The sequence below is a fragment of the Chrysochloris asiatica genome, unplaced genomic scaffold (genome assembly GCF_000296735.1).
Source record: "Chrysochloris asiatica unplaced genomic scaffold, ChrAsi1.0 scaffold00030, whole genome shotgun sequence".
Taxonomy (NCBI): domain Eukaryota; kingdom Metazoa; phylum Chordata; class Mammalia; order Afrosoricida; family Chrysochloridae; genus Chrysochloris; species Chrysochloris asiatica.
In genome coordinates, this window is record NW_006408548.1 from 1,351,738 (window position 1) to 1,377,273 (window position 25,536).

General features: G+C 38.7%; 1 protein-coding gene across 1 annotated transcript in view; it reads left to right on the forward strand.

The window, feature by feature from the left end:
- RAD18 (RAD18 homolog (S. cerevisiae)) overlaps positions 1-25,536 on the forward strand; it is a 152,655-nt gene that overhangs the window by 76,040 nt on the left and 51,079 nt on the right. Inside the window, exons 8-11 of the mRNA XM_006851574.1 lie at positions 2,417-2,493; positions 4,004-4,064; positions 15,024-15,158; positions 20,430-20,601. Of these exons, the coding sequence (XP_006851636.1) occupies positions 2,417-2,493; positions 4,004-4,064; positions 15,024-15,158; positions 20,430-20,601 (445 nt within the window). The remainder of the gene's footprint in view (positions 1-2,416; positions 2,494-4,003; positions 4,065-15,023; positions 15,159-20,429; positions 20,602-25,536) is intronic.

A 25,536-nucleotide genomic window follows, 5' to 3' on the forward strand; every position in this document is an offset into this window, starting at 1 on the left:
AAAAAAAAAAAAAAGATAATGTGGTTGACACTTCTGGATGCAACCAAAGTGAGGAGGCAGTGCCATGGCTCACAGCTCAGGTGACAACCATGGCTCATGTTGTCTCTCTTTGTGATGAATGTGTTCTGGGGCTTTGTGGGCTTCTGGTGCCTTGCTTTATCCCTAAGGGTCCTAACCGAGGCGTCAACATCACCATGTTGGGGATCTGTGTTCCATTTGCTGGTACCTCTTTTGGTTGATTGCAATTCTGACCCAACTCAACCCTCTCTTGGGACAACACATTTGAAAAATGAAACCATCTGGTATCTCAAGTACCCCTGGCCCTGAAGAAGACATGTTCTACACTGCCTGTCATTAAGGTCATGAAGAGAATTCCTCTAGATGCAAAACCACCTCCAAACCTAGACCACTTTCCTTGACGCACTATTTGGACATCAGCTGCCTTAAACATTCACAGGTGCCTTATTCTAAAATGTACCTTTTTCCTGCCACCTTTTTTACACTTTGATGAATTTGTGCTTACTTAATTTAAACTGTGCCAACTACACAAAATGATTCTGCACTCTTGAAATAGAAAGTGTTATACTTCGGAGAATACACTTGTAACTTTAACTTTGAAGATGGCCCTTGCCTGTTCATGGCATGAGTCAGCAAAGCATTGTAAGACCCGCCCAAAATTGGCCTCTCAGCAGAAATGAATCCAGTGGGGCAGACGGAAGGAGCCCATCTTTGGAGGGAATATCTGTCCCAATGTGACAGAATTATACTAAAGTACAATTTTAGAATGAATTTCTTACTTCTGCCATACTTTGTAGGAAATTGTTTTCCTATCCTGTAAAAAAAAAGATAACGGTATCTTTCTGTGAACTTTTTGAAGCCTCCGCTATGTAAAATAGCCTGTCAAACTTATGTAGATACATATATGTGTGTGTGGTTCCATCGCCTTCTCACCCTTGTTCAACTTGAGTGGCTATCTATGTAGCCACTCGTAGATCATTGTTATTATTAGAGTATTGAGTGTGTAATAGTATTTAACTTTTTATTGCCTTTAACTTTCTTTCTCCTTCCAGTGTCTTCCTTTGCCTTAATCCTTTTCTGCTGACCTCTCCCTTACTGTGTTTTGCCTTACCCTCTAGTGAGTGATTTACTGTCCCTCCATCTTCCACCCCTTGTTGTTGTTGTTAAGTGCCGTCGAGTCGGTTCCGACCCATAGTGATCTTCAAGTAATTTCAAAAGAAATAAACTTGAAAGTTTCTTTCTGTATGTAGTCCACTTCTTAAGTTTTTATTATATTTTGATTTTAATAAGTTGACTTTAGAAATAGAGCATTGCAAATTCTGTGCTATTTACATGCTGTTGTTGTTGTTAGGTACCGCTGAGTTGGTTCCAACTCATAGCGACCCCATGCACAACATAATGAAACACTGCCTCGTTCTGTGCCACCCTCACAATTTAAGCTTGCGTCTATTGCTGCTGCCACTGTGCTCATCCATCTTGTTTGGGGGTCTTCCTCTTTTTCGTTGTCCCTCCACTTTACCTAGAATCATACCCTGCATGTAGAGACATTTATATATTATGACATGGCATTTATGTTTTATGACCTGTATTGCAGATCACTGATATGTATGATTAGTTACTGTGCCTACAAAGGGTTTGAAGACAAGGTCATTTTTCCCTTGGTATGTTGTAGATCTTTCTCCTTGAAAAGTAGATTGTTTTACTGTATTTGGCGGTGGTAGACTCAGTTCTAACTCATAGCAACCCTGCATAGGGTTTCCGTGGCTGTAAATCTTTACGGGAGCAGAAAGCCTCACCTTTCTCCCACGGAACTGCTGCTGGTAATTTCAAACTGCTGACCATGAGATTAGCAGCCCGACTCATAACCACTACACTACCAAAGCTCCTTATTTAATATTTAGTACATGGGATTTAAGGAGCTTTGGTAACGTAGGGGTTACGAATTGGGCTGCAAGCTTCAAGGTTGGCAGTTTCAAACTACCAGCTGTTCCGTGGGAGAAAAGTGAGGCTTTCTGCTCCCATAAAGATTTACTGCCTCGGAAACCCTGTGCAGGGTTGCTATGAGTCGGAACCAACTCCAGGGCACATAACCACCACCACCAAGAATTGGATTCACCCTAAATAATTTTCATATTCCATTGGGACTGTAAAATGCTTTGAATTTATTGTTATATTTTGAATTGTTGTGACGATATGAGTTTATTGTTTATAACTTTATGTACTTACACTTTTAACTTTGTTCTGAAATAATTTTAGACTGACAGAAAAATTGCAGCAATAGTAGGGTTCTCATAGTACCATGTTACCCAGCTCCCTTTACTGCTAAAAACCTACAGCACCTTTATATAATGATCAGAACCGTGAAATTAACATTGGTTGTATGTTTTTACATTAACAGCTGCTGAAATAGCTAAAGAAGTTGAAAATATGGAGAAGACTAGGATGCGTCTTGAAGCTGGTCAACTCAGTGAAACTGTATGTTGATGATATCGATTTCAGTATTTTGGTTATGACTTGCTTGCAGCTCACTTTTAACACAAAATGAAATCTGCATTTAATAGTTTTCTAGTATAATGTACATTCTAAATAGTGTTTATTAATGACCTAGGGCCCTGTGAAGAAAACATGTGCCTGTGCATTGTTGTTGTTAAGTGCTGTAGAGTTGGTTTCAATGTATAGCAACCCTGTACAGAGTTTTCAGGTAATGACTGGTAAGTTTGAATGTCACCAACTTTGCGGTCAGCAGTCCAGTGCTTATCCTACAGTGCCACACCAGAACCTCTGTATCTGTGCAGGTAGTTTTATTATTCTTTCTCTGCTGAGGTCATTTGGTAAGCTTCTTAACCTTTGTGGGCTTAGGGACTTTATCTGTAAAATTAAGACTTGAAATACATGATTCCTAAAGATCCCTTTTGGAGTCCTGGTGTTAGGATTATGCACTGGACCACAAGATCAGTTTGAACTTCAAGGTAGGAGGTTCAAACTCACCAGCCGCTCCTCAGGAACCCTATTCAGGGTCTCTATGAGTTGGAACCAACTCAGTGGCACTCAACAACAGGAATCCCTTTTAGCTCCTGAATTCTACAGTTCCAAAATTCTACCTGTAGAGAAATGCAATATATTATTAGAATTTCTGAGGATTGACTATTCTATTGAACTTAATGAAAGAATCAGAGATCTAACATTCTTCATTTTGGCCTTCAAAACTTGAGGGAAAAGATACCAAAGAAGAAAATAGTCACAAAAATTCCTTATTATGGCACTGGGGAAAGTTTTTTATTTGCTCTCCCAAGTAGGCTCTTTCCCCTAGACCATTGGTACTGAGTTTATAAGCAGTGACCTTAGGGACTAAGTTTATGACCATATAGAGAAAAAAATGGGGTTTCCGTTGGCTTTATTACCTGTGCTTTCTAGAAGTTGGGGATTATAATAAATTACTTAAGTAGATTTTTAATCTTTTAAGTGTAAAATTGACAAAATAGGCATAGAAATGTGATGCCTACTACATATACTATGGTGTATCCTACATTTGTTATATTGCATTCTCTCCGCATATATTTATTTTCTAGTATGACCTTGGAGAAGTTAGATTGGAAACGAGAGAAGCTACCTTATTCATAGAAAAGTGAAATTTCCTCAGTCTTGTAATTTCAAGTTATTACCTGTTGTATTAATGAATATGGAAAATTAACTATTGAAAATAGGAAACTTAATCATTATGATAATTCTTCATATATTATAATAGAATCAGTTTCATTTTCTACTGATAGAAAAAAAAAAGTAATGAGTGAAATGTATACTAACCATGAAACCATTTTATTCACTGGAAGCACACTAGAATTATTAAATCTGTGAAACAGAGATGAAGAGATTATTTTGTTAAATATCACCTTTGAGATTTTAAAGTTTATAATACTTATTTCCATTTTACATTTTTTTTGTCTTTTAAAAAATTTTGTATTAATCTTTTTATATATTGTTTTAGATCATGGTATTTACAAAGGGCCAAACAGAAAAGGAAATAGATGAAATCCACAGTATATATCGTAAGTTGTACATTGTTTTCTGTACTTGCAACAAGAATTTGGGTACCAGGTTTTTTTTACTTCATTAATTTTTGTAAATACTAGATATAAACTTTTTTTGTTATCATTACTTAAGAGACGGAGCTTTAGTTGATTGTTTCCATAAACAGTGATCTTTTTTTACTTTATATGCCTGCTTTTTAATTTATCACTAGCATTCTACATTAAACTTGTGAAAAAACACTTTAAAAATATTAATTAGTTGCTGCTCTCTTTTCTGTGAGAAGATAGATGAGTTTGAAATGAAAACTGACTCTTCAGACCACTCAATGCGGATACTTCTCTAAAGAATTTCAGCACTTTAATAGCTTGCAAATTTGTGCCAAAAAGAGTTTCATTTTCTAGTTGTTACCAACTTCCAAACTATATCATTTCCTTTTCCTTAAATCATACATGTGGGAGCTTCAGAAAGTATGGGAAAATGGAATTAAAAGATAATGAAATTTTTCCATGAACTTTTTGAAGCCCCCTTCCTTATGTTATCTTTCCTGGGCTAACACATTATTTTCTTGTCAGTTGATTAGTTGTTATTCTTTCTTTCTTCCTTTGGTTTTTGTTTTAAATTGTAGTGCCTGGCAAACAGTAGTTAATTAATAAATGTTTATTCAATGAGTGTTCCTAGTTATGGTACTTGTGGCCCTGTGGGTTAATGTGCTGACTGCAAAGTCAGTTTGAAGCACAGGACTGGTGGTTTAACCCTCCAGCCACTCCTAGGAAACCCTATACAGGGTCGTTGTGAGTTGGAACCGACTTCATGGCAAGTAAAACAATAACAGCAACAAAGACAATTTTGCTTTCTTTTTCCAGTTCTTAAATTTTGAAGGGCAAGTTCAGCAGTGATGTATGTTAGGAGGAGGATTAAGTACACCAGCACTAGATGTGGATGTGATTACCAGTGTAGGAAAAGGAACCTTAGGTAGTCATGAACGATAGCCTGAACATGCATATGAGGCAATTAAAAATACCATTAGTCAGTCACACCTTAGCCCTCAAACTGATGTCTCTGCCCTTGAACACTTGAAAGAAGTCTTTTCCAGCAGATTTCCTAATGCAGTAGTATATGATTGATTTTTTGACTTCTGCTTCTATGAGTGATGATTGTGGATCCAAGCAAACTGAAGCCTTTAAAAAATTTCAATCTTTTCAAGTTTTGTTTTAGGATTTTCGTTTTGTTTACATTGTGTTGCAATCCCTACTGAAGAGTGTAGTCTTTGTGCTTCTAGCAAGAAAGGTTGTGTCATCTGCATATCTCAGGTTGTGTCTTCCTCTGTCTTATACCAATTCCATGATCTTCATATGATCCAACTTCTCAGGTTATTTGCTCAACATACAGATTGAACAAGTATGGTGAAAGGATACAACCCTGGCACACACTTTTCCTGATTTTAATCCATTTAGTATCCCCTCGTTCTGTTCAAATGACTACTTCATGGTCTTTGTACAGGTTCCTTATCAGAACAAGCAAATGTTCTGAAATATCCATTCTTCCCAATATTATTCAACGTTTGTTAGCCACACAATTGAATGCTTTTTATAGTCCAGAAGTGGGGAACGCCTGGCCCTTGGGTCATATAAGGCCCTCATTCTACATCATCTTCTGAAATTGACTTGAATATCTGGCAGCTCACTGTCAGTGTACTGCTACAATCATTTCTGAATTATCTTCAGCAAAATTTTACTTGCATATTGATACTAATGATATTACTCATTGATTTCCGCATTCTGTTTGGCCAGCTTTCTTTGTAATGGGCACAAATATGGATCTCTTCCAATTGGTTGGTCAGGTAGCTGTCTTCTAAATTTCTTAACGTAGATGAGTGAGTGCCTTCAGTGCTGAATTAGTTTGTTGAAAGATTTCAATTTGTATTTTGTCATGTCCTGGAGCCTTGTTTTTCTACTATGCCTTCAATGAATCTTGGAGATCAGTATGATCAATTCTCGTTCATATATTTCTTGAAAGGTTGGACATTGACCAATTCTTTTTGGTACAATTCCTTTTATCTTCTTTTGATGCATCCTGCATCATTCAATATTTTGCTTATAGAATCTTTCAATATTGCATCCTGAGGTCATATATGTAGAACCATTCTGTTCTGCACACAGGGGGTTCCATGAATTGGAATCTAACAATTAACATCAACAGAGTTGTGTTGAAATAATTTTGGTAAAAATCTTCTGACCATGGCATTCCTGCCTCATTGCCTTCTTGCCATTATGAAAAACTTCAGCGAATTTAAATTACATTTAAGTTAGACATTATGAAGTCTGTTATCCCCAATGTGACCAGTCTACTTCGTCAGCCTCTTCACTCCCTCTTCTTTATATTCCAGTCATGGTGATGATTGTTATTTCTTTTATTTTCCTAAAATCTCTTACTGCTTGATTTTACTTTCTTTCTGGGAAGAAATATGTAAGTTTAATCAATCCTCGAAGCTAAGTTATCAGTCATTCTTCCAGTACTTCATATCTTCTGACTTGAATAAACTTTCTTTCACTCTTTTCAACTTTGTCACTTTATAAAAGAAAAGAGGGGAGGTAGAAAGTCAGCGTTATTGAGTATGCATTCTATTCCCAGAGTTCTACCACTGTTATTTTAGTGATCCTCCCAGCAAACGTGTGGAGGGAGTATTCTCGTTTCATGCAGGAAGAAACGAGACTTAGAGATGGTGTTAGCACAAGTCAGTGCTGGAACTTAAATCCAGTTGCTCAAGTCTAAACTCTGCATTGTAATATGCTGTCACTCAATAAGAAAGCATAACTGCTTACTTGGGAACTTTCTTTTGTGTGTTTATAAGTTTTAAGGTTATAATGCTGGTGTGATGCTGTAGAATCAGCACTGGACGGCCAACCACAAGGTCGGAAGTTCAAACGCACCAGCTACTCCTCTGAAACCTTATATGGGGTCTCTTATAAGTTGGAACCAATTTGATGGCATTTAAGAACAACAACAATGCTTAAAACAATGGCAACTTTAATTTTATGAATGGGCTCATTTGGTAGTTTTGTATTGATGCATTTTAGGCTTTGTTTTTTTTTTAAACAGTTTTATGTAGATTGATACTCATAAGTTTCTCATTGAGTAAAGGAAAAAAACCCAGACAATTTGAGCTTTAGTTACAGATCTGAAGAAAGTGTTTGATACAAACAAAATCATTTGAGTCAAATAATTTGACTTACATGTTGATTATGGTATCAACTGCTTTTAATAAGTGTTCTGAATTAAGACATACTTTGTGAATTTTTGTTCTCTTTACCTTGATAAAAGACAATTCTGTAATCTGCTAGAAAGAAATCCACTGAGCATTCTATCTCTTAAAACTTTTCTTGGAAGCACTAACTTAATCTTGTTACGTAGCCAAGGCATTGTAGCTTAATTTAATTTGTTCCTTTGTTTGGCTATTTATTAATTTTAGAAAGTTTTATTGAACATCTACAGTGTGCCCATTTGTATCCTAGGTAGTGGGATTATAGCAGTGAGCAACATACACAAAGTTTCTCCTTTTGTGGAACTTACATTCTAGTAAGAGATAGAAAACTAACATAATAAATAATCAGACACACACTAACACAGTTTTAGGTGGGAAGTGCTTTGAAGAAAATAAAACAGAATAATGTTGTAGAAAATTATGAGAAGCTTCAGACCGGTGGAGTACTGGTGTAGCACTGTAGGATAAGCACTGAGCCAAAGGTCAGTTTGAACCGCAAGATCGGCAGTTCAAACCTACCAGCCACTTCTTGGAAACCATATAGAAGGGCACTATAAGTTGGAACTGACTCAATGGCACGTAACAACAATAAATAGACAAAGTAGTCAAGAAACAACATTATCAAGGACAGAAAAGAATTTTTGTTTACATGGATTACATCTAGTGATGTGTACTCGATTACAAATGAAAACTTAGTGGACTTTTGTTTGTGATGTGATGGAGTAACAGGGACTGGCTGACTTGATTTATCCTCCTGCTTGAAATGTCCTAAATAAATGGACAAAATATATGAAACTGTGATTTCCTAGACGCTGAACATTAGGTAAGAAGGGACAGGGATCCCTGAGAGATGGGAGAAAGTGAGATGAATGGCAGAATAAGATCAGCTTATTCTCTTGGGAAAGTTCCCAGGCTGTGGTGCAGGGAGAGGGAGACCCAAGCAGAGCCTGGTGGTCTCTGAGTTAAGGAGAAAGACCTCAGAGACCAGGGAGAGCAAAGCAGCTAGAATTTATAGAACAGAGTACCAGCGTGGAGAGAGCCCTAGAGACCTGTGCAGGGTTTTCGTGAGTATTCATTGAACATACAGAGGATGCTTTCTATCACAATGGAAAGAAATTAGAAATCAGCAACAGGAAGCTCTCTGGAAAATTACCAAATACTTGGAAACTAAACAATACACTTTCAAATAATCTATGGGTCAAAGAAGGAAATAAAACTAGGAAATTTCAAAAATACTTATGAACTCATTTAAAAATAATAGCAATAAATAAATAAATAAATCTGTTGTCTGTTAACATAAATGACATGTTTTGGGGAAAAATGAATAATAAGAAGAATACTGACTGTTTTTACTCTTATCCCAGATGGAATAACAGAGGCTGTACTTTTCTCCATTAAACTTGTAAACCAGATGAATTATATGAAATGGTGGTTTTCAGATATGAGAAAACAGCCAGGAACTGTGATTACTGAGACAGAGGAAACAAAATAGTAGACCCTCCATTTCCAGCAGCTTACAGTCTGTAGGCATTTTCAGACTATACTGTAGGGTAGTTGAACCCCCAAACAGCTGCTGAACAAATGGAGTGATAAACTCTTCTTGAAGTGGAAGAGTCATTATTTTTAAGATGTCAATTATCTATCCAACACAGTCTCACTAGACTTTTTTTTTTTTTTTAACTCTTTATTGTGAATGAGTGAAGGTTTGCAGACAAGATCATCAGTTTTACATTCAACAAATCATATATTTTGTTTCATCTCAATGAATGCAACTCCCTCCATGCAACACCAGTCATACAACTTCCTTTCTGTTCTTCTTAGTTCTATTCCACCCTCTTTCCCATCCCTTCTCAACTTTGTCCTTAGGTAAATGTTACCCTTTTGATATTGAATGATTGACCATTCCGTGGTAAGGATATCTTACTAGTGTTGTTGTCTTCTACACATATCTACTACATGGCTAAATATTGGGCCGTGAGGGAGAGTTCTGTTCCAGACCTGAAGGGTGACTGAGGGCCATACTCTTGGGTTCCTCCAGCCTCTTTTTGCCCAGTCATCCCAGTCTTGTTTTATTATTTTTAGTTTTGTTCCACATTTTCTCCTTTATTTTCTGGGACCTTCTGATGTGATCCTTTTCAGAGAAGTTGGTAGTGGTAACTGGATACCATTTAGTTCTTCTGGTGACTGATGTTCACATGCTCCATGGGTCCATTAGATTAGATGTTCCCAAGCATCTTCAGTTTTCATCACTTTTCTTTCTTCCGCACATTGAGAGACTAATAGTGGTAACCTAGATGGCCACTCATGAGCTTTTAAGATCCCAGATACTATTCACCGAAGTTCTTAAAGAATTCTTACAACTCAATAAAAAGAAGCCATATGTTACATATTTTTTTAAATGAACAAAAGAGTTGAACAGACTTTGGAGATTCAAAAATGATAATCACATGAAAAGATGCTCACTCTTGCTCTAGTCATTTGTTGTTGTTAAGAGTCATTTCCGACCCATAGCGACCCTGTACAGGGTTTCCGAGGGTGTAAATCTTTACGGGAGTAGAAAGCCTCATCTTTCTCCCGCGGAGCAGCTGGTAGTTTCAAACCGCTGACCTGAAGGTTCTCAGCCCGATTCGTAACCACTACGCTACCAGAGCTCCTTAGGGAAATGCAAATTACAATGACCATGTAAGTGGAGTCTTGCTATGGCACTGTAGGGTAAAATACTGGACTGCAAGGTCAGTGGTTCAGATTCATCAACCGCTCCTCAGAAACCTTATACAGGGTCTCTATAAGTCAGCACTTAACAACAACAACCTGTTAGAATAGCAATAAATAAATTGTTGTTAGTTACCCATGGAATTGCTTCCAACTCATAGACACCCTATGTACAACAGAATAAATAGATAATATCAGTTACTGGCCAGGATGTGAAACAAGTTCAACTCTCATACGTTGCTGCTGATAATGCAAAAATGATACAGCCACTTTGATAAATAGCAGTTTATTGTCAAGTGAACATGCAAGGGAGCTTCAAAAAGTTTGTTGAAAAATTCCATTATTTTTCAATTCTCTTTTTACCTGAAAGTTTTGTAGTCCCCTTGTATACCTGCCTTACAGCCCAGTCACTGTAATCTTGGATGTTTTCCTCAGAGAACTGAAAGCATGCATCTACACAGAGATTTGTAGACAAACAGGTTATTTGTTAATCCCAAGTTGGAAACAACCCAAATCTGCAAAAGCACATTGTAATATATTCATGCAGTGGAAGAGTACTCAACAATTAAATAAATAAATCAACTCTGATACACAAAACAGCATAGATGAGCTTTAGAAACCTATACTGACAGAAAAAAGTCAGACAAAAATGAAATACTCTATGATTCCATTTGTATGAAATGTTGTTGTTGTGAAGTGCTGTCGAATCGGTTCCGACCCATAGCGACCCTGTATAGGGTTTCCGAGGAGCAGCTGGTGAGCTTGAACCACCGACCTTGTAGTTCAGACGGCTTTGCAGTCTGGCGCATTAATCCACAGCACCACATTTGTTGTTGTGAAGTGCCGTTGAGTTGGTTCTGACCCCTAGGGACCCTGCATAGGGTTTCCGAGGAGCAGCTGATGAGCTTGAACCACCGACCTTGCAGTTCAACGGCTTTGCAGTCTGGCACATTAACCCACAGCGCCACATTAGGTGCCATCAAATCAGTACTGACACATTGCGACCCTTTGCACAATAGAATGAAATACTGCCCAGTCCTGGGCCAACCTCACAATTCTTGCTACATTTGACACCACTGATGCTGCTGCTGTGCCAATCCATTTCATTGGGGGTCTTCCTCTTTTTTTCCTAGCCTCCATTTTACCAAACATGATATCCTTCTCCAGTGACTGGTCCCTTTTGACAATATGTCCAAAGTATGAAAGATGAAGTCTGGCCATTCTGGCTTCCATCTATTGACAGCATTGATGTCCCTCATTCCACATCCTCTTCTGAACCTTTGAACGTTTGAAAATTCTATGTCAGTGTATGGTTGCAGCCATTTCTGGATTACCTTTAGTAAAACTTTACTTGGGGCATCAGATATCAATGATATTGTCCGATGATTTCCACATTCCGTTGGGTCACCTCTCTTTGGAATGGACACAAATATGAATCTCTTCCAGTCAGTTGGCCAGGTTTCTTGGCATAAATGAGTGAGTGCCTCCTGTGCCGCCTCACTTTTTTGAAATATTTCAATTTTTACTCCATCAATTCCCAGTCTTTACCAATGACTTCAGTGCACCTTTGACTTCTTCCTTCAGGATCAGTGACTCTTGATTGTATGCTACATCTTGAAATGGTTGAGCACCGGCCATTTCTTTTCGATACAGTGACCCTGTGTATTCCTTCCTTCTTTTGATGCGTTTTTAATCATTCAGTATTTTGCCCATTGTTGTTGCTATTTAGTACTGTCGAGTCGATTCCGACCCATAGTGACGCTGTATAGAATCCTTCAGTACAGCAACTCGAGATTTGGATATTTTCTTCAGTTCCCTTAGCTTGAGAAATGCTGAGGGTGTTCTTTCCTTTTGATTTTTTAACTCCAGGCCTTTGCACATTTTGTTATAATATTTAACTTTGTCTTCTTGAGCTGACCTTTGAAATTCTCTGTTCAGCCCTTATACCTCCTCACTTATTTCATTTGTTTTAGCATCTCTATACTGGAGAGCAACTTTCAGAGTCTCTTCTGGTATTCCTTTGATCTTTTCTTTCTGTCTTGTCTACTCAGTTGCCTTTTGGTCTTGATGTCATTCCACAACTCTTCTGGTTTTGGTCCTTTGTGTCTGATGCAGCAAATCTGTTCTTCAGATGATCTCTCAATTTAGGTGGGATATATTCAAGGTCATATTTTGGCTCTGTGGAGTTGTTTTAAGTTTAAGCTTAAGCCAGAATTTGCATTGGAGCAATTGGTGGTCTGTTCCACAGTCAGCCCCTGGCTTTGGTTTGGCTGATGATTTGGAGCATTTCCACAGATGTAGTCAATTTGATTTCTGTATACTCTGTCTGGTGAGATCCATGTGTATAGTCATCTTTTATGTTGTTTAAAAAAGGTATTTGCCATGAAGAATTCCTTGGTCTTGCAAAATTCGATCATGTGATCACCAGCATCATTTCCATCACCAAATATGACAAACTAACAGTTGAGTGGTGGGTTTGGAATCTAGAAAGGCAAAAATACCTTGCTAGAGGCTGTCAGGATTAGCTGCAGAGGGTCATGAAGCAATGTCTTTGTGGTTGATTTAAATCTTCATGATTGTGCTGGTGGCACTGTAGGATAAGCACTGGACTGCTAACCATACAGTCAGCAGTTCAAACCCACCAGCCACTCCTTGGGAGAAAGATGAATCTTTCTCTTGTAAATATTTACAGCCTTGGAAGCTATACAGGGTTATTATGATTTAGAACTGACTATGGCACTTACCAGCAACACCATATCATGATTGTAGTGTAATTACATGATGATACATGACCTTCTTTTTAAAAACTCATCAAATTGACCACCTGTAGTCAATTTTATTTTATGTAAATTGTTATTAGGTGCCCTGGAATTGATTCTGAGTCTTAGTGACCCAAAGCACAACAGAACAAAAGAGAAAAGAATAAGTAGATTATACCTTGATAAGCCTTATTTTAAATTTTTTATGAAAAGAGGGTATTGTGTTCTAATTTTGAAAATCTCTTATATGTCTGACTTAGATTTTTCAGACAGCTGGGTAATAATTTTTGATACAACACTAAAACTTGATTATGAGGCTCTTGTTTTCTGTTATGTTAAACTCCACTGATCTGTCTAGTACTTTGAATTAATTTATAACACCATCTGTTGGTTACTTGGAAATATTGATTCCTTAAGTTATTTAGCTCTTCTAAATGTTTGGAGCCCTGGTGTGGTACTGTAGGCTAATGCACTGGACTGCAAAGTCGGTTTGAACCACTTGGTCAGCAGTTAAAGTTTACCAGCCACTCCTCGGAAACCCTGTATAGGATCACTATGGGTCAGTACCAACTCGACACTTAACAACAACAGCAATAAATGTTTGTATATTAAGTAAAATGAAAAATAGCATTCCTTAGCGTTAATACCAATCTTACCAGAAAAGTTGGGAAGCTGTCAGTTTATACAAGTTATTAACAAATCTGAGTTTTTTCTTGAAATTTTTTATTTTCTTTGGCAACAAATACTGTGACTTATTTTCCTTGAAATGAGACTCATCTCATTCATTTTTTAAAAGAAACTGGGCCAAATAACCAAGTCTGAATAGCCATAATTTGTCTCTTATTCTTTGAAGTAAAAAGGGCTAGTTTTAGCTTACAGCTCAATCACAAATGCTTTCTCACGTATTCATTGTACGTTGGTATGCAGCAGAAATGCTGTAATCATACTTCCTATTTCATCACAGAGGTTATTGAAAGGACTCAAGTTTTTTATAAAATCAATAACTGTTCACTGCTTCACGAAGGATATTTTTAAGGGACACTTTGTGGTGTGCAGTGATTACTGATACAGTTTGGCGTCACTTCCTTAAGGTATGTTCCCAGCACTCTTCCCCACCATTGCTACTGTACTGTCTGTGCATAGGTTAACAGTCAAAGCCAAATAACTTTTTAGCATTATTATGAAAATCCATTCATGGTGACCCTGTATGGGGTTTATGAGGTAGATTAATTTATGAAAATTAGTTTGAAGCTTTGTTTTAATATTTGTGGTATGAGATTATTTTGAAACATGTTTTATGCATTTACGATTGCTAGATTAGTGAACTAAGGTACTGTGGTGATGCTGTGGGTTAGGCATTGGACTTGTAACAACCAAGTCGGCGATTCAAACTGACTAGCCACTTCTCAGAGAGAGGCTAGGCTGCGTGCTCAGATTTCCAGCATTGGAAGCCCTAGATAGGGTTGATGTGAGTCCAAATTGATTCCCTGGCAGTGAGGTGTTTTGTTGTTGTTGTTGTTGTTAGATTGGTAAATTGTAACCTCAATTACTTAAACCACGGTATTGTTGAGAGGCACAAACAGATGCCAAGGTTCCTGCTTTAAAACTGACAAGTTATTTTTTATTGAATAAAATAATATATAGTATTGTGATCTTGAGGTCAGCTTTAATTAACTCATGAAAACTACTACTTCAACCAAATAAAAAGCCTACTGCCATTGAATCAATTCTAATGAATAACAACCCTATATAGGGAAGTAGTAGTAAATTAAGATTGGTATTATTATAGTATCTTAAGATACAGTGACTGGGGGGTGCGGTTGTTAGAATGGGAATATAACAATGTTATAATGGGAAAGAAATATGAAGAATAATGGGGAGCTGGAATAGGTATCCTTTGTTTTTGTAGCCCTGTTACTACTATTCACCTTGGTTCTCTCTGATGTCTTAGAAATTAGCATGGTGTCTTTTGGGTTCACAGCCTGCCTCTCTAGTGGTGAATGTATTCAAGGAAACAGTGTCAGTCATGCTCTGTCAGAAGCACCTCTGGAGTGTGGAATACTTGTTAAGAATACTGTCTTTATGTTTTATTCTTGTGCATGGTAGTTTTTAACTTCGTTGCAAGTGATCCCTAAGAGTGCTGATTTTGAACAAGCTTGTGTACCAGTTGATAGTTTGTTAGTTGTGAATAGCTACCCTTTATTGTATTCCTTGCTTTACTAAGAAGATCTTTTGAATTTTAGGTAAAAAACATCAGAATGAATTTCAGCTTCTGGTAGATCAGGCCAAAAATGGATACAAGAAAACGTTTGGAACATCAAAAAAAAAAGTAACAAGAAAAGATGAATCTACAGAAAAACTGATACCTGTACACATGGGTAAGAGACTTTAATTAGAAGTAGAGATATGTTGGATTTCACTACTCACTTATCAAGTAAGATAAAATTAAAGGAATTTACTTCGGAGTTATTAGGTATTTGAAATGGGCAAGACTGTTTTGAGATAAATGTCATATTATGGTTGTTGAGTATAAACTAGGTTTATGACCCAAGGAAAGGTGATTGGGAGAATGTCTTGAAGAAAGAGTATCTAAAATCTGTCTTCCTTTTGGCTAATAAGAAATCATATGTTTCTTAGTTGTTTAAGCTTGAGGATGTTTATAGGTGTAGGATTTGTTGCTGAAGATCCTAAGATATCAATTCTAAAGACTGTTTTTTATTATAGAGTATAGGTGATTATTTTGGATGGAATGGTTGGCTAAAAATCTAGAACTCACAGCATGGTGAATGTAATTAATGTCACTAAAATGTACACTCAAAAAATGGCTTTAATGGTAATTCTTTTTTATATAGATTTTACCATAATATATATATATTTTTTAATCTAAAGCTAATATACTTGGTGTGCCAACACAAGGCACAGTCCTGCATTTTGATTTACTTAAAATTTTGAGATTAATATTCTATTTCAATTGCCTGAGTTTGGGACAGTGAATAAAAGGGAATCATAATAGGGAGAAAATGCACAGGGAACGATGTCACAGTTTAATAACTGCCATGTAGTGTAAGAACTGCCATTCCTTTTTTTTGGCCTAAATTTTGATGGTGCTGTTTGGTAGGGTACTACTGCCTCAGTGTATACTCATAGTCCTTGAACAGTTTGAATGTGTTCATGCAGTTGCTAAAGGCTATTCCTAGAAAGTAATTAAGCTCTTGAAAAAAATCTGTCTTTAGAAGCTACCATCAAGAGAACATTTTCACGGTGGTTAAATCTCTCTTGAATATGACTGATTACTTGTGTTCAGGGAGTCAGGTGCTATCTGTGTTTATGTTCAGAGGTGATTGCTGCTGATCGAATGCTGTGCATGAATGAGCATGTCTGTAAGGGTTGGGGAGTGTGAGAGAAGAGGACCGGCAGGTACTAACTTAAAAGGTGGGTTTTATGACACCCACAGCTAGTGTAATTTTTCCTCTTTAGCATAAACTTGCTTTAAACTGCCAACGTAAGTCATCAAGAGGTGTGTTCTCTAGAGTAAAAACTAAGTTTTTCTCTTGTATGTCTGTGGGTAGGTCTGATGTCCAGCCTAGTTTGGGCCTTTGAAGTCTTGCACTCTGTGACTTAGGGATGAAAGATAACTGGTTTTCAGTGCTTACTAATTGTTAAATACTGCTTTTCCGAAGAGGAAATGTATCATCTCAAAACTTTTAAAGAAGATAAGAAGAGAAAACTGTAGATGAAGAAAAGAGAAGGTTGTTTTAAGCTGAATCCCTGTTCCTCATTCCTGATCCTGATTGACTTCTCCTGGCCCACTGAGTAATACAGTTGCCCAGATTCCCTGAGTTCACTGTGGAATTGAATCCTCTTACCTTGCTTGTAGGCGCTATCGTGACTCAGTGGGTTACACATTAGACAGGTATCCAAAATGTTGTTGTGTCCAGCTATTCTACAGGAGAAAGATGAGGAAGCCTGTTTCCAAGGAAACCCTATTGTGCAGTTCTTTGTCCTGTAGAGTAGACATGAGTAAGAGTCGACTCCAGGGCAGTGGTTTGGTTTGGGGTATCATGATCCTGGGATCTGTTTACATCAGGAGATCCTTGAGATCTTGTCTGGTCATCCTGGTTAGCTCCCTGTTTCTCTGTCCTAGGGAAACATTACATGGTGCCATTTTGTTTTGGTAAGGATGACTCACTAATAGCCTGCCAACATCAGGAGATACGTATGGAGATTATACTCTTGTGATATATGCTGTTTCTTTTTTTCTTTGTTAGTAAAGGATCATGGAAGTTATGTAGTATAGTGTCTTTTTTTTTTTTTTTTAAGTTTTTATAGTTAATTGAATGATCGTTTACCTGAGGGAACATTAACCTAACAATCATCTGTTCATTGCAATGATTGCAGTCTCTGTGCATCATCATTCAACAGTATTTGCTTCTATTTCCTCTTTTTTGTTTTTGAGGGGGGATGTATACAGAAACACTCAGGAATATATAATAATTTAAACAACCAAAGGACACATTCTGCAAGCCTGCCTTCTTGCTACCAACACCTGGCTGCCAGCACACAGCCTTTCTCTTTCCATGAGTCTAGAGTCCTCAGCTGCTCTCTTTCTCCATGCTCTCAATTCTGTTTCCATCTCTGATGTTGCTGCTTCTCTGGATAGGGTCCCACATTCTGCTCTTGCTCTTCTCCCTTGATGGTCCTAGGGTTCGCTGTTCCTGGATTGTAAGATTAACTACTTCCCCCTTTAACTTCTACCTTTACAGTTGTGATTATTGCAATTAGTCATGATAACAGTTACTCACTATTGAATAATAAGAATCTTATCCCCAAGTCCTTTCACCAGACCCGTCTAGACAAAATGAAAACTTTTCAGTAGGGATTCTACCTCCCTCTGCACACTCTGAAACTAAACTCCCTCTTGAACACTTGTAAGCCAGTCACTTTGTGCCTGTATAGCTCCTCCTATTTTAGGTAGCCAATGTCTGAGTTGCCCATCCCTATCAAGCCAGTATACAGAAGAAATGGGATTGATCTTGGATGTGAAGACTCCTTCCCTCTCAGATGGTATTTTGATCTAGAGCCCTGGTGTGGCACTGTGGGTTAATGCGCCAGACTGCAAAGTCATTTGAACTGCAAGGTTAGTGGTTCAAGCTCACCCGCTGCTCCTCGGAAACCCTATACAGGATCGCTATGGGTCGGAATGACTCTACGGCACTTAACAACAACAACGATAACATCCATAAGTATAGATCAAGTTCATCAAATTGTAGCAATTTATACTTGTTTCCTTTTTTGGACATTCTAGTTTGTCTCCCTTCACTTCACATCAGCTGGGTGCTTTGCTTTCAGCTCCTGCCCTCTGTGGCTGTTTTTGTCCATAGCTTCAGGAGTCCACAGGTCGCACCACACTTCAGACCAACCAACCCCATCTCTTCTCTCTCTCATCTCCAGGTCGACAGGAGTCTATGGATCGTGGGTGAACTCAGCCCATATCTGCATTGCTGCCTTTCCCCCTCTTCCACTCACCAGGAGACCAACATGGTCACTAGCAAGCTTACATGCCTGCTCATGTGTTCCCTTTGAGTTTCAGTCTTGGAGGGAAATTTGTCCTGAAGGGACTTGATTGTTTACCTTGATGGCTCCCCAGCAAACAATTTGCTTGTTCTTGTAGTAGCCAATCAAACTGCCATTTTTTTGTTTTGGATTTTTCCTGCTGGTCTTTCTTTCAAGAAGTATCTTCTATTCCTCTAGCTATTCCGTACTGGTCTGCTTGTTCTTTCAATTAGGAATGTCCTACCTCAGTTGGTTCTGGATGGGGTTCAGGAGTTCATGTAAGGTCCTATAGACTATAAAGGCTCCGCAGGAAGCCTATTTCACTGGGAAAATTCTAGAATCCCTTTTAGGTATTCCAGTCAGTTATAGGCTGAAGATGGGCTTACAAGCTTTCTGTAATCATGTTTCCCGACGTTCCTTTCTATCCCACTCAAGTGTCTATTTTACAGTATTAGGCAAGGGAAACCAATATTCATAAGGCAGTTAAGTATCTTAGCATTATTTCCCCTCTTTTACCCATCTAGTCTGTGGCTATATACTGTTTTCCTGTAACAAAATTTGCAACTATTTCTGGAAAAATCTTAACTATATTGTCTTGGGAAAATTTTTTGAGGATTTCCCCTTAGTTTTTCTCATAAATTTTCTTTGCATAGCAAAACCTAGAAAATGACTTGAGTTTCCTTTATTTAAGGTCACTTAGGCCTGGTGTGGCACTGTGGGTTAATATGCTGGACTGTAAGGTCCATTTGAACTGCAAGGGTGGTGGTTCAAACTCACCATCCACTCCTCAGAAACCCTATATATGAGTTGGAACTGACTCAGTGGCACTTAACAACAGGTCTTAGTGTGGTGCAGCAGGATAAGCACTAGACCACAAGAACAGTGGTTCCAATTCACCAGCTGCTCTTTGGAACCCTATACAGAGTTGCTATGAGTCGGAACCGACTCGACGGCACTTAACAACAGCAATTCTATAAGCAACTGGTGAGTGATGTATGGGAGCTTTGCTTCTCTGTGTTGCAACTCAGGAAAAAGAGTGCCACACATGTTAAGTGTCTACCCAGCTCCTTAGTCTTTTTTTTTAATAAAACCTTTTATTGTGAGTTGAATGAAGGTTTACAGGCAAGACCATCAGTTTTATATTAAATAAATCATACACTTTGTTTCATCTCAATGGTTGTAATCCCCTCCATGCAACAACAGTTATCCCACTTCCTCCCTGTGATTCTTACTTCCATTCAACCCTCCTTCTCAACTGTGTCCTTAGGTCATTGTTGCCCTTTTGAGTTTGAATGATTGACCGGTCTATGGGGAGCACACCTTACTAGTGTTATTGTCCCTCCCCTATATTCCTGTCTACTGCTTGGCTGAAAATTGGACTACGAGGGTGACTTCCTTTCCAGACTTAAAGGGTATATGAGGGCCATAGTCTTTGGTTCCTTCAACCTCCTTCTGACCAGTAAATTAAAAAAAAATAATAATTTTGTGTTTTGCTCCACATTTTTCCCACTCTATCCAGGACCCTCTAATGTGATCCTTTTCAGAGCAGTTGACCCAGCTCCTGAATCTTAAGGATGGCACAATTAAAAATTCTAGCAAAAACCTAGATAATTCAATCAGATGATACCAAGCACTCGACTACAAGTTCGCTTTGAACTATAAGGTCGGTGGTTCAGACTCACCAGCCTCTCCTTGGAGATGCTGTACAGGGTCTCTATGAATCAATACCGGCTTGATGGCACTTAACAACAACAATAACATTGTAGTTTTTATTCTTACTCTCTGGCTATCACTAGAGTTTTAGAATCAATTTTACATATATGTTAATTTTACTAAGTATTGTTAAGTGCTATCAAGTTGGTTCTGACACACAGTAACCCTGTATAGGGTTTCCAAGGAATGACTGGTGGGTTTAAATCGACCTTACGGTTAGCAGTCTGGCACTTATCCTACAGTGCCACACCAGGATTCCATTTTATTCAGTGCAAGTAGCAATATCAAATACTATGCAAATTATATACCGAGGTTGTAGATTTTAAAGTACTGTAAACCATTTCTTCTGTTTATTTTTTTCACTTCTTTTTTTTCCTTTTTAGGACAAAAAGATAAAGAAAAGAAGTCCTCAGACAAGACCTCAGTAACAAACCGTTTCCCTCCATCTGAGCTGAACTTCCCAGGGCACTTGGAGCCCTGTAGGTCAGATGATTCTTCCAGTTCTACGGCTATTCAAGAAGCTCTTTCTCCACAAGAATCAGATTCGTGCAATAGGTAAGGCAGTTGTTGATTATTTTGCATCTTTGCCTATTTTCTATGCACTTTAACCTGAAAGCAGCTTGGAAGCGTGATGCAGCTTCCAGTCTCCTTCTAAGGCAGGATGGAGGACATGTGCCACCCCCATGGGTGACTATGTTTTTCACTCTATAGCATTTATACATATACAGGTATTTTTCCTAGAATTGGAAAAGCAAGCATGATTGGCAGTGGAATTTTTGAGTGAAGGAGATGACTAGAAAGACATCACACAGGAGAGTAAAAAAAAAAAAAAAAACAGGAAGATTTAACTGGTGACTAGTTGGGGAAGCTTTTAAAATTAGGAGTTTCGGGGTTGAGTCATTTTTCCATATGATTTTTTAGAACATTTTTTTAAAGATGTAATAGTTACATCTGATGAAATCACCATCTGTCAATATGTATATTCCACTTTATAGTCTATCATTTGACTTTCTGTCACAAACATTACCCGTGCTCCTACCTCATCTGACTCTTGTTCCTAATGGGTGCAATGCACTCTGGTGTTTTTGCACCATAATTGACCAGGATCTTTACTCATTGTTAGGTGGCTCCATTTCCCCCGGTGGTCTGCTATTTGTTGAATGCTGTGGTAAGGTTCTTAATGCATAGAGCCTTTGGCTTCTATTGAAATAGTTCTTTAGCTTTAATGTCATTTGACCATGGTAGGTGTTCTCATTGCTTTCTGAATGAAGTATACCAATTCTACGTGGTATAACAACAGCATACAAATGTGAGTATATCTTAGAAGGAATTTAATTTAAAATTTTAAAAATTGGTGACAATGCCCTAGCATGATAGATTACATCTAATCTGAAACATCAAATGAAGAAACAATTTTTTAGAAAAGAAATGTACCCAGAGTCCTTCTGCTTTCCTGGGGTCCTTGGAAAAGTCTCAAATCATTCAGAACCAAGTATAAGTCTTTCCACCCCATCCAGGTTTTCAACGTCAAAAGCATGTTGTATTTCATATTGGCTGAGGGGAACGCGCTGAGTTTTCCCCTTGTGTGATCTCAGGTTTGCCAGAGTATGAGCTACTGCCTAGTCATTTTAGACTCGGCCACTCCTGCAAGACCAGCAGGCTGTTTGTTTTTGACACAAGTCTTCTAGGGATACCCAAACCAAAAACTCATGGCTGTCGAGTTGATTTTAACCCTTACAGGGTTTCCAAGGCTTCATTGAAACAAACTGCTACATCTTTCTCCAACAGTACGGCATGTGGGTTTGAACTACTGGCCTTTTGGTTTGCAGGCAAGTGCTTAACAACCACACCACCATGGGTCCTTCTAGGAATTGTTGTTAAGTGTTGTCGAGTCAGTTCCACCTCATAGCAACCCTGTATAGGGTTTCTGAGGAGCAGCTGGTGGGTTTGAACCTCCAACCTGGCAGTCCAGTGCTTATCCTACAGTGCCACACTTGGACTCCCCTTCTAGGAATTGTTGTTGTTAAGTGCCATAGAGTCGGTTCCAACCCATAGCGAACCTGTATGAGTTTCTGAGGAGCAGCTGGTGAGCTTGAACCGCCAACCTTGCAGTTCAAATGGCTTTGCAGTCTGGCGCATTAACCCACAGCGCCACACCAGGACTCCCTTCTAGGAATACTAGGGTGCAAATGGAGGAAAACCAGAGTCAAAGGGAGTAAGAGTTTTAACTATAGTTATGGGATACCTGGATATGTTTCTATGGCAGAGTGAAGCAGAAATTTATGTGAGTTTGGAGTGGGAATGATGGAGGGAACTGAAAGGAGGAAAACATGATAGGAAGATGTTTATTGATCTGGTAATGGAATGATGGTAAAGAAGATGAATCTGATGGAGGTCTTGGGTTCATATCACTTCCTGACATAACTGAACTGTGAGGTTATTAGGAACGAAGGTGGCATTGCTTTGATGGTGTACATTGACACAGAAAGTAGGAGAGTAAACAGCAGACAGTCCGTGGGTTTCATTGAAAGGAAATGTGACTGAGGGGAAAATAGAGTAAGCCTTATTGGGCAATTTAGCCCAAATGATGTCTATTGTAGCTCTTCACTCAGCAAAAGAGTTGAGTAACTCTAAATTTATCACCAGTCCCCTACTATTCCTGCTGCCATTTTGGGATCTCCTAATTCCTACACTTAAATCCTTAGGGATTAGTCTTTCTACTGACTGAGATCCTGAGTAATATTATCAGATAGTTTCTTAGTCCATCTGTAGTAATTTCCTCTTGGTAAAGGTCTTTTAGGGTCTTCTTTCTGACACATTTTGAAAAGAAAATTTTGTTGTTAAGTGTCATCTAGCTGATTCCAACTCATAGTGACACTCTATAGCGGGGTTGGAGAATGACAAGGCCCTTGAAATCCTTTGGTCTGGCTCTGCCAAGGCAACCACGGGCAGGACTTGAAATTCAGCAAATCCAGGAGCTTTTTACATAGCAACATAAATTTATATTAAGTGAATCACAATAATAACGTAAATTTTGAAGGACAAGCAAGGAATGTCCACAACGAGATACACATGAGTACATGATGGGACAGACACATATGCTTCTTGTCGGCTGCCCTCAGCCCATCTGCCTATATTTCAGTGACGTAGAGGAGTGGCAGTGGCAGGCAGGCTGGGAGTGTACATGTTGTGAAAACGTTAACACATGGTGATGAAACTGCAGCGATCCAGTGATGATGAGATAGATTGATGAGATGATTCCAGATGATGTTGATGACTTTACCTTCCGTGATTGACGATGATGTTGTCAACAAAGGTGAAAATTCCAGTACTATCTATATCCACACATCCATGATCGGCAATACTTGCAAAAACAGAATATCAGATGAAGATTAAGGAAAGGCCTTAAGAGTTGATAATACACAAGAAGTGACTGGCTTACAAGCTTTCAAGAGGGAACCTAGATTCAGAGGGTGTGAAGGAAGGTAGACTCTCCACTGAGTAGTATACAATCTGTCTAGGCAGGGCCGATGAAATGAAATGTGGATGGGTCTCTTGTGATACAATAGTAAATATTGTTATCAGGTCTGCTTATGAGGGTTGGAAATGTAAAGGCAGACATTTTGTAGCAAGGAGGGAGGGGAGTGATTAACTTTTCAGCCTAGGAGCAGAGGTCCCTGGGACCATCAAGGGAGAACAGCGGAGAGTGGGACCCTACCCAGAGAAGCAGTGATGCCTGAGATGGAGGCACAGACGATGACGTGGAGAGATGGAGCAGTTGGAGGACTTTAGACACAGAGAGGGAGAGGGGCTGTGTACTGACGACTGGAGGGCAGCCTTGTAGTATATACCCTTTGGTTGGTTGATGATGCGTAGAGGGGATTGTAACCATAGCAATGAAACAATATACAATAGAATGAATGTAAAACTAATGTTCTCCCATGTAAACTATCACATAATTCACAATAAAACATTAAACAACAAAAAAAAAGAGTTGATAATACAAACAACGAGATATCTCATACCAGCAATAACAGTGAAGCTCAAAACAATGTTGTTGTTGTTATGTGCCGTGGAGTCGGTTCCGACTCATAGTGACCCTGCACAGGGTTTCCGAGGCTGTTCATCTTTACGGAAGCAGAACGCCTCATCTTTCTCCCGCGGAGCAGCTGGTAGTTTCGAACTGCTGACCTTGCGGTTTGCAGCCCGATTCGTAACCACTACGCTACCAGAGCTCAAAACAATAGAGGACAATAAATGCTGGTGAGGATGCGGAGAGACTGGGACCTTCCTACGTTGCTGGTGGGATTGAAAGATGGTCCAACCACTCTGGAAAACAGTATGACGTTTCTTCAGAAAATTGGAAATAGAAATACCTTATGATCCAGCAATCCCTCTACTTGGTATATATCCACAAGAAATACGAGCCATAATGTGAGTGGATATATGCACACCAATGTTCATAGCAGCACTATTTACAATAGCAAAAAGATGGAGACAACCTAAGTGCCCATCGATTGAAGAATGAATAAAGAAACTTGGTACATACACAAAATGAATTATTATGCTACCTTGAAGAATAACATGGAACCTGCAAGCTACCGTGTAACATGGATGAACCTTGAGGACATTATGTTGAGTGAAATTAGTCAGTCACAAAAGAAGAAATATTATATAGGACCATTATTGTAAAAGCTTAAGAAAAAGTACCCACACTAAAAAGGGGAAAAAAAAAAATCTTTGTTGGTTATTGGGGTGTAGGGGGTGAGATGAGGGGAGGGAGGAGAAGGTGGAGCCCAGGCTAGGGAGTAGACACAGGATAGTTTGGGTGCTGGGGGGTAGAGGGCAGTACACAAGAAGGAGGAGGGAAATGGAAGAACAAGGTGGATGGGAGAACATTTAGGCAAGTTTGCATGGTCTAAGTGGGACAGAGGTAAATAGTGACGTATGCTCAACCTTGGAACAACTGGGCTCTGTGATACAGGGATTGAGACATGGTTTAAAAGGATAAAAGAGGGAATAATGGTCAGACCCGACTCGATGGCACTCAACAACAACAACAACAATGTTAAGATGCTTGCCGGTCTTTTGAATCTTTGCATACCTCTGGAAGTTCTCTATCAATGTACTATTGTAGCCATTTTTGTATTATTTTTAGCAAAATTCTACTTGCATGCTATGTTAATGATATTGTCAGATGATTTTTGTATTCTGTTGTGCCACCTCCTTTTGAATGGAGAGAAATAATGGATCTCTTCCAATCAGTTGGCTAGATAGTTGGTCTTCCCAATTTCTTGGCATAGACGAGTGAGTGCCTTCAGTGCTACATCAGTTTGTTGAAAGATTTCAGTGTATATTCCATCAATTCCCTGTACCTTGTTCTTTGCCAATGCCTTCAATGCACCTTGGACCTCCTCCTTCAGTATCATTGGCTCTTGATCCTATGCTACCTCTTAAAATGGTTGATCATCGACCATTTATTTTTGATAT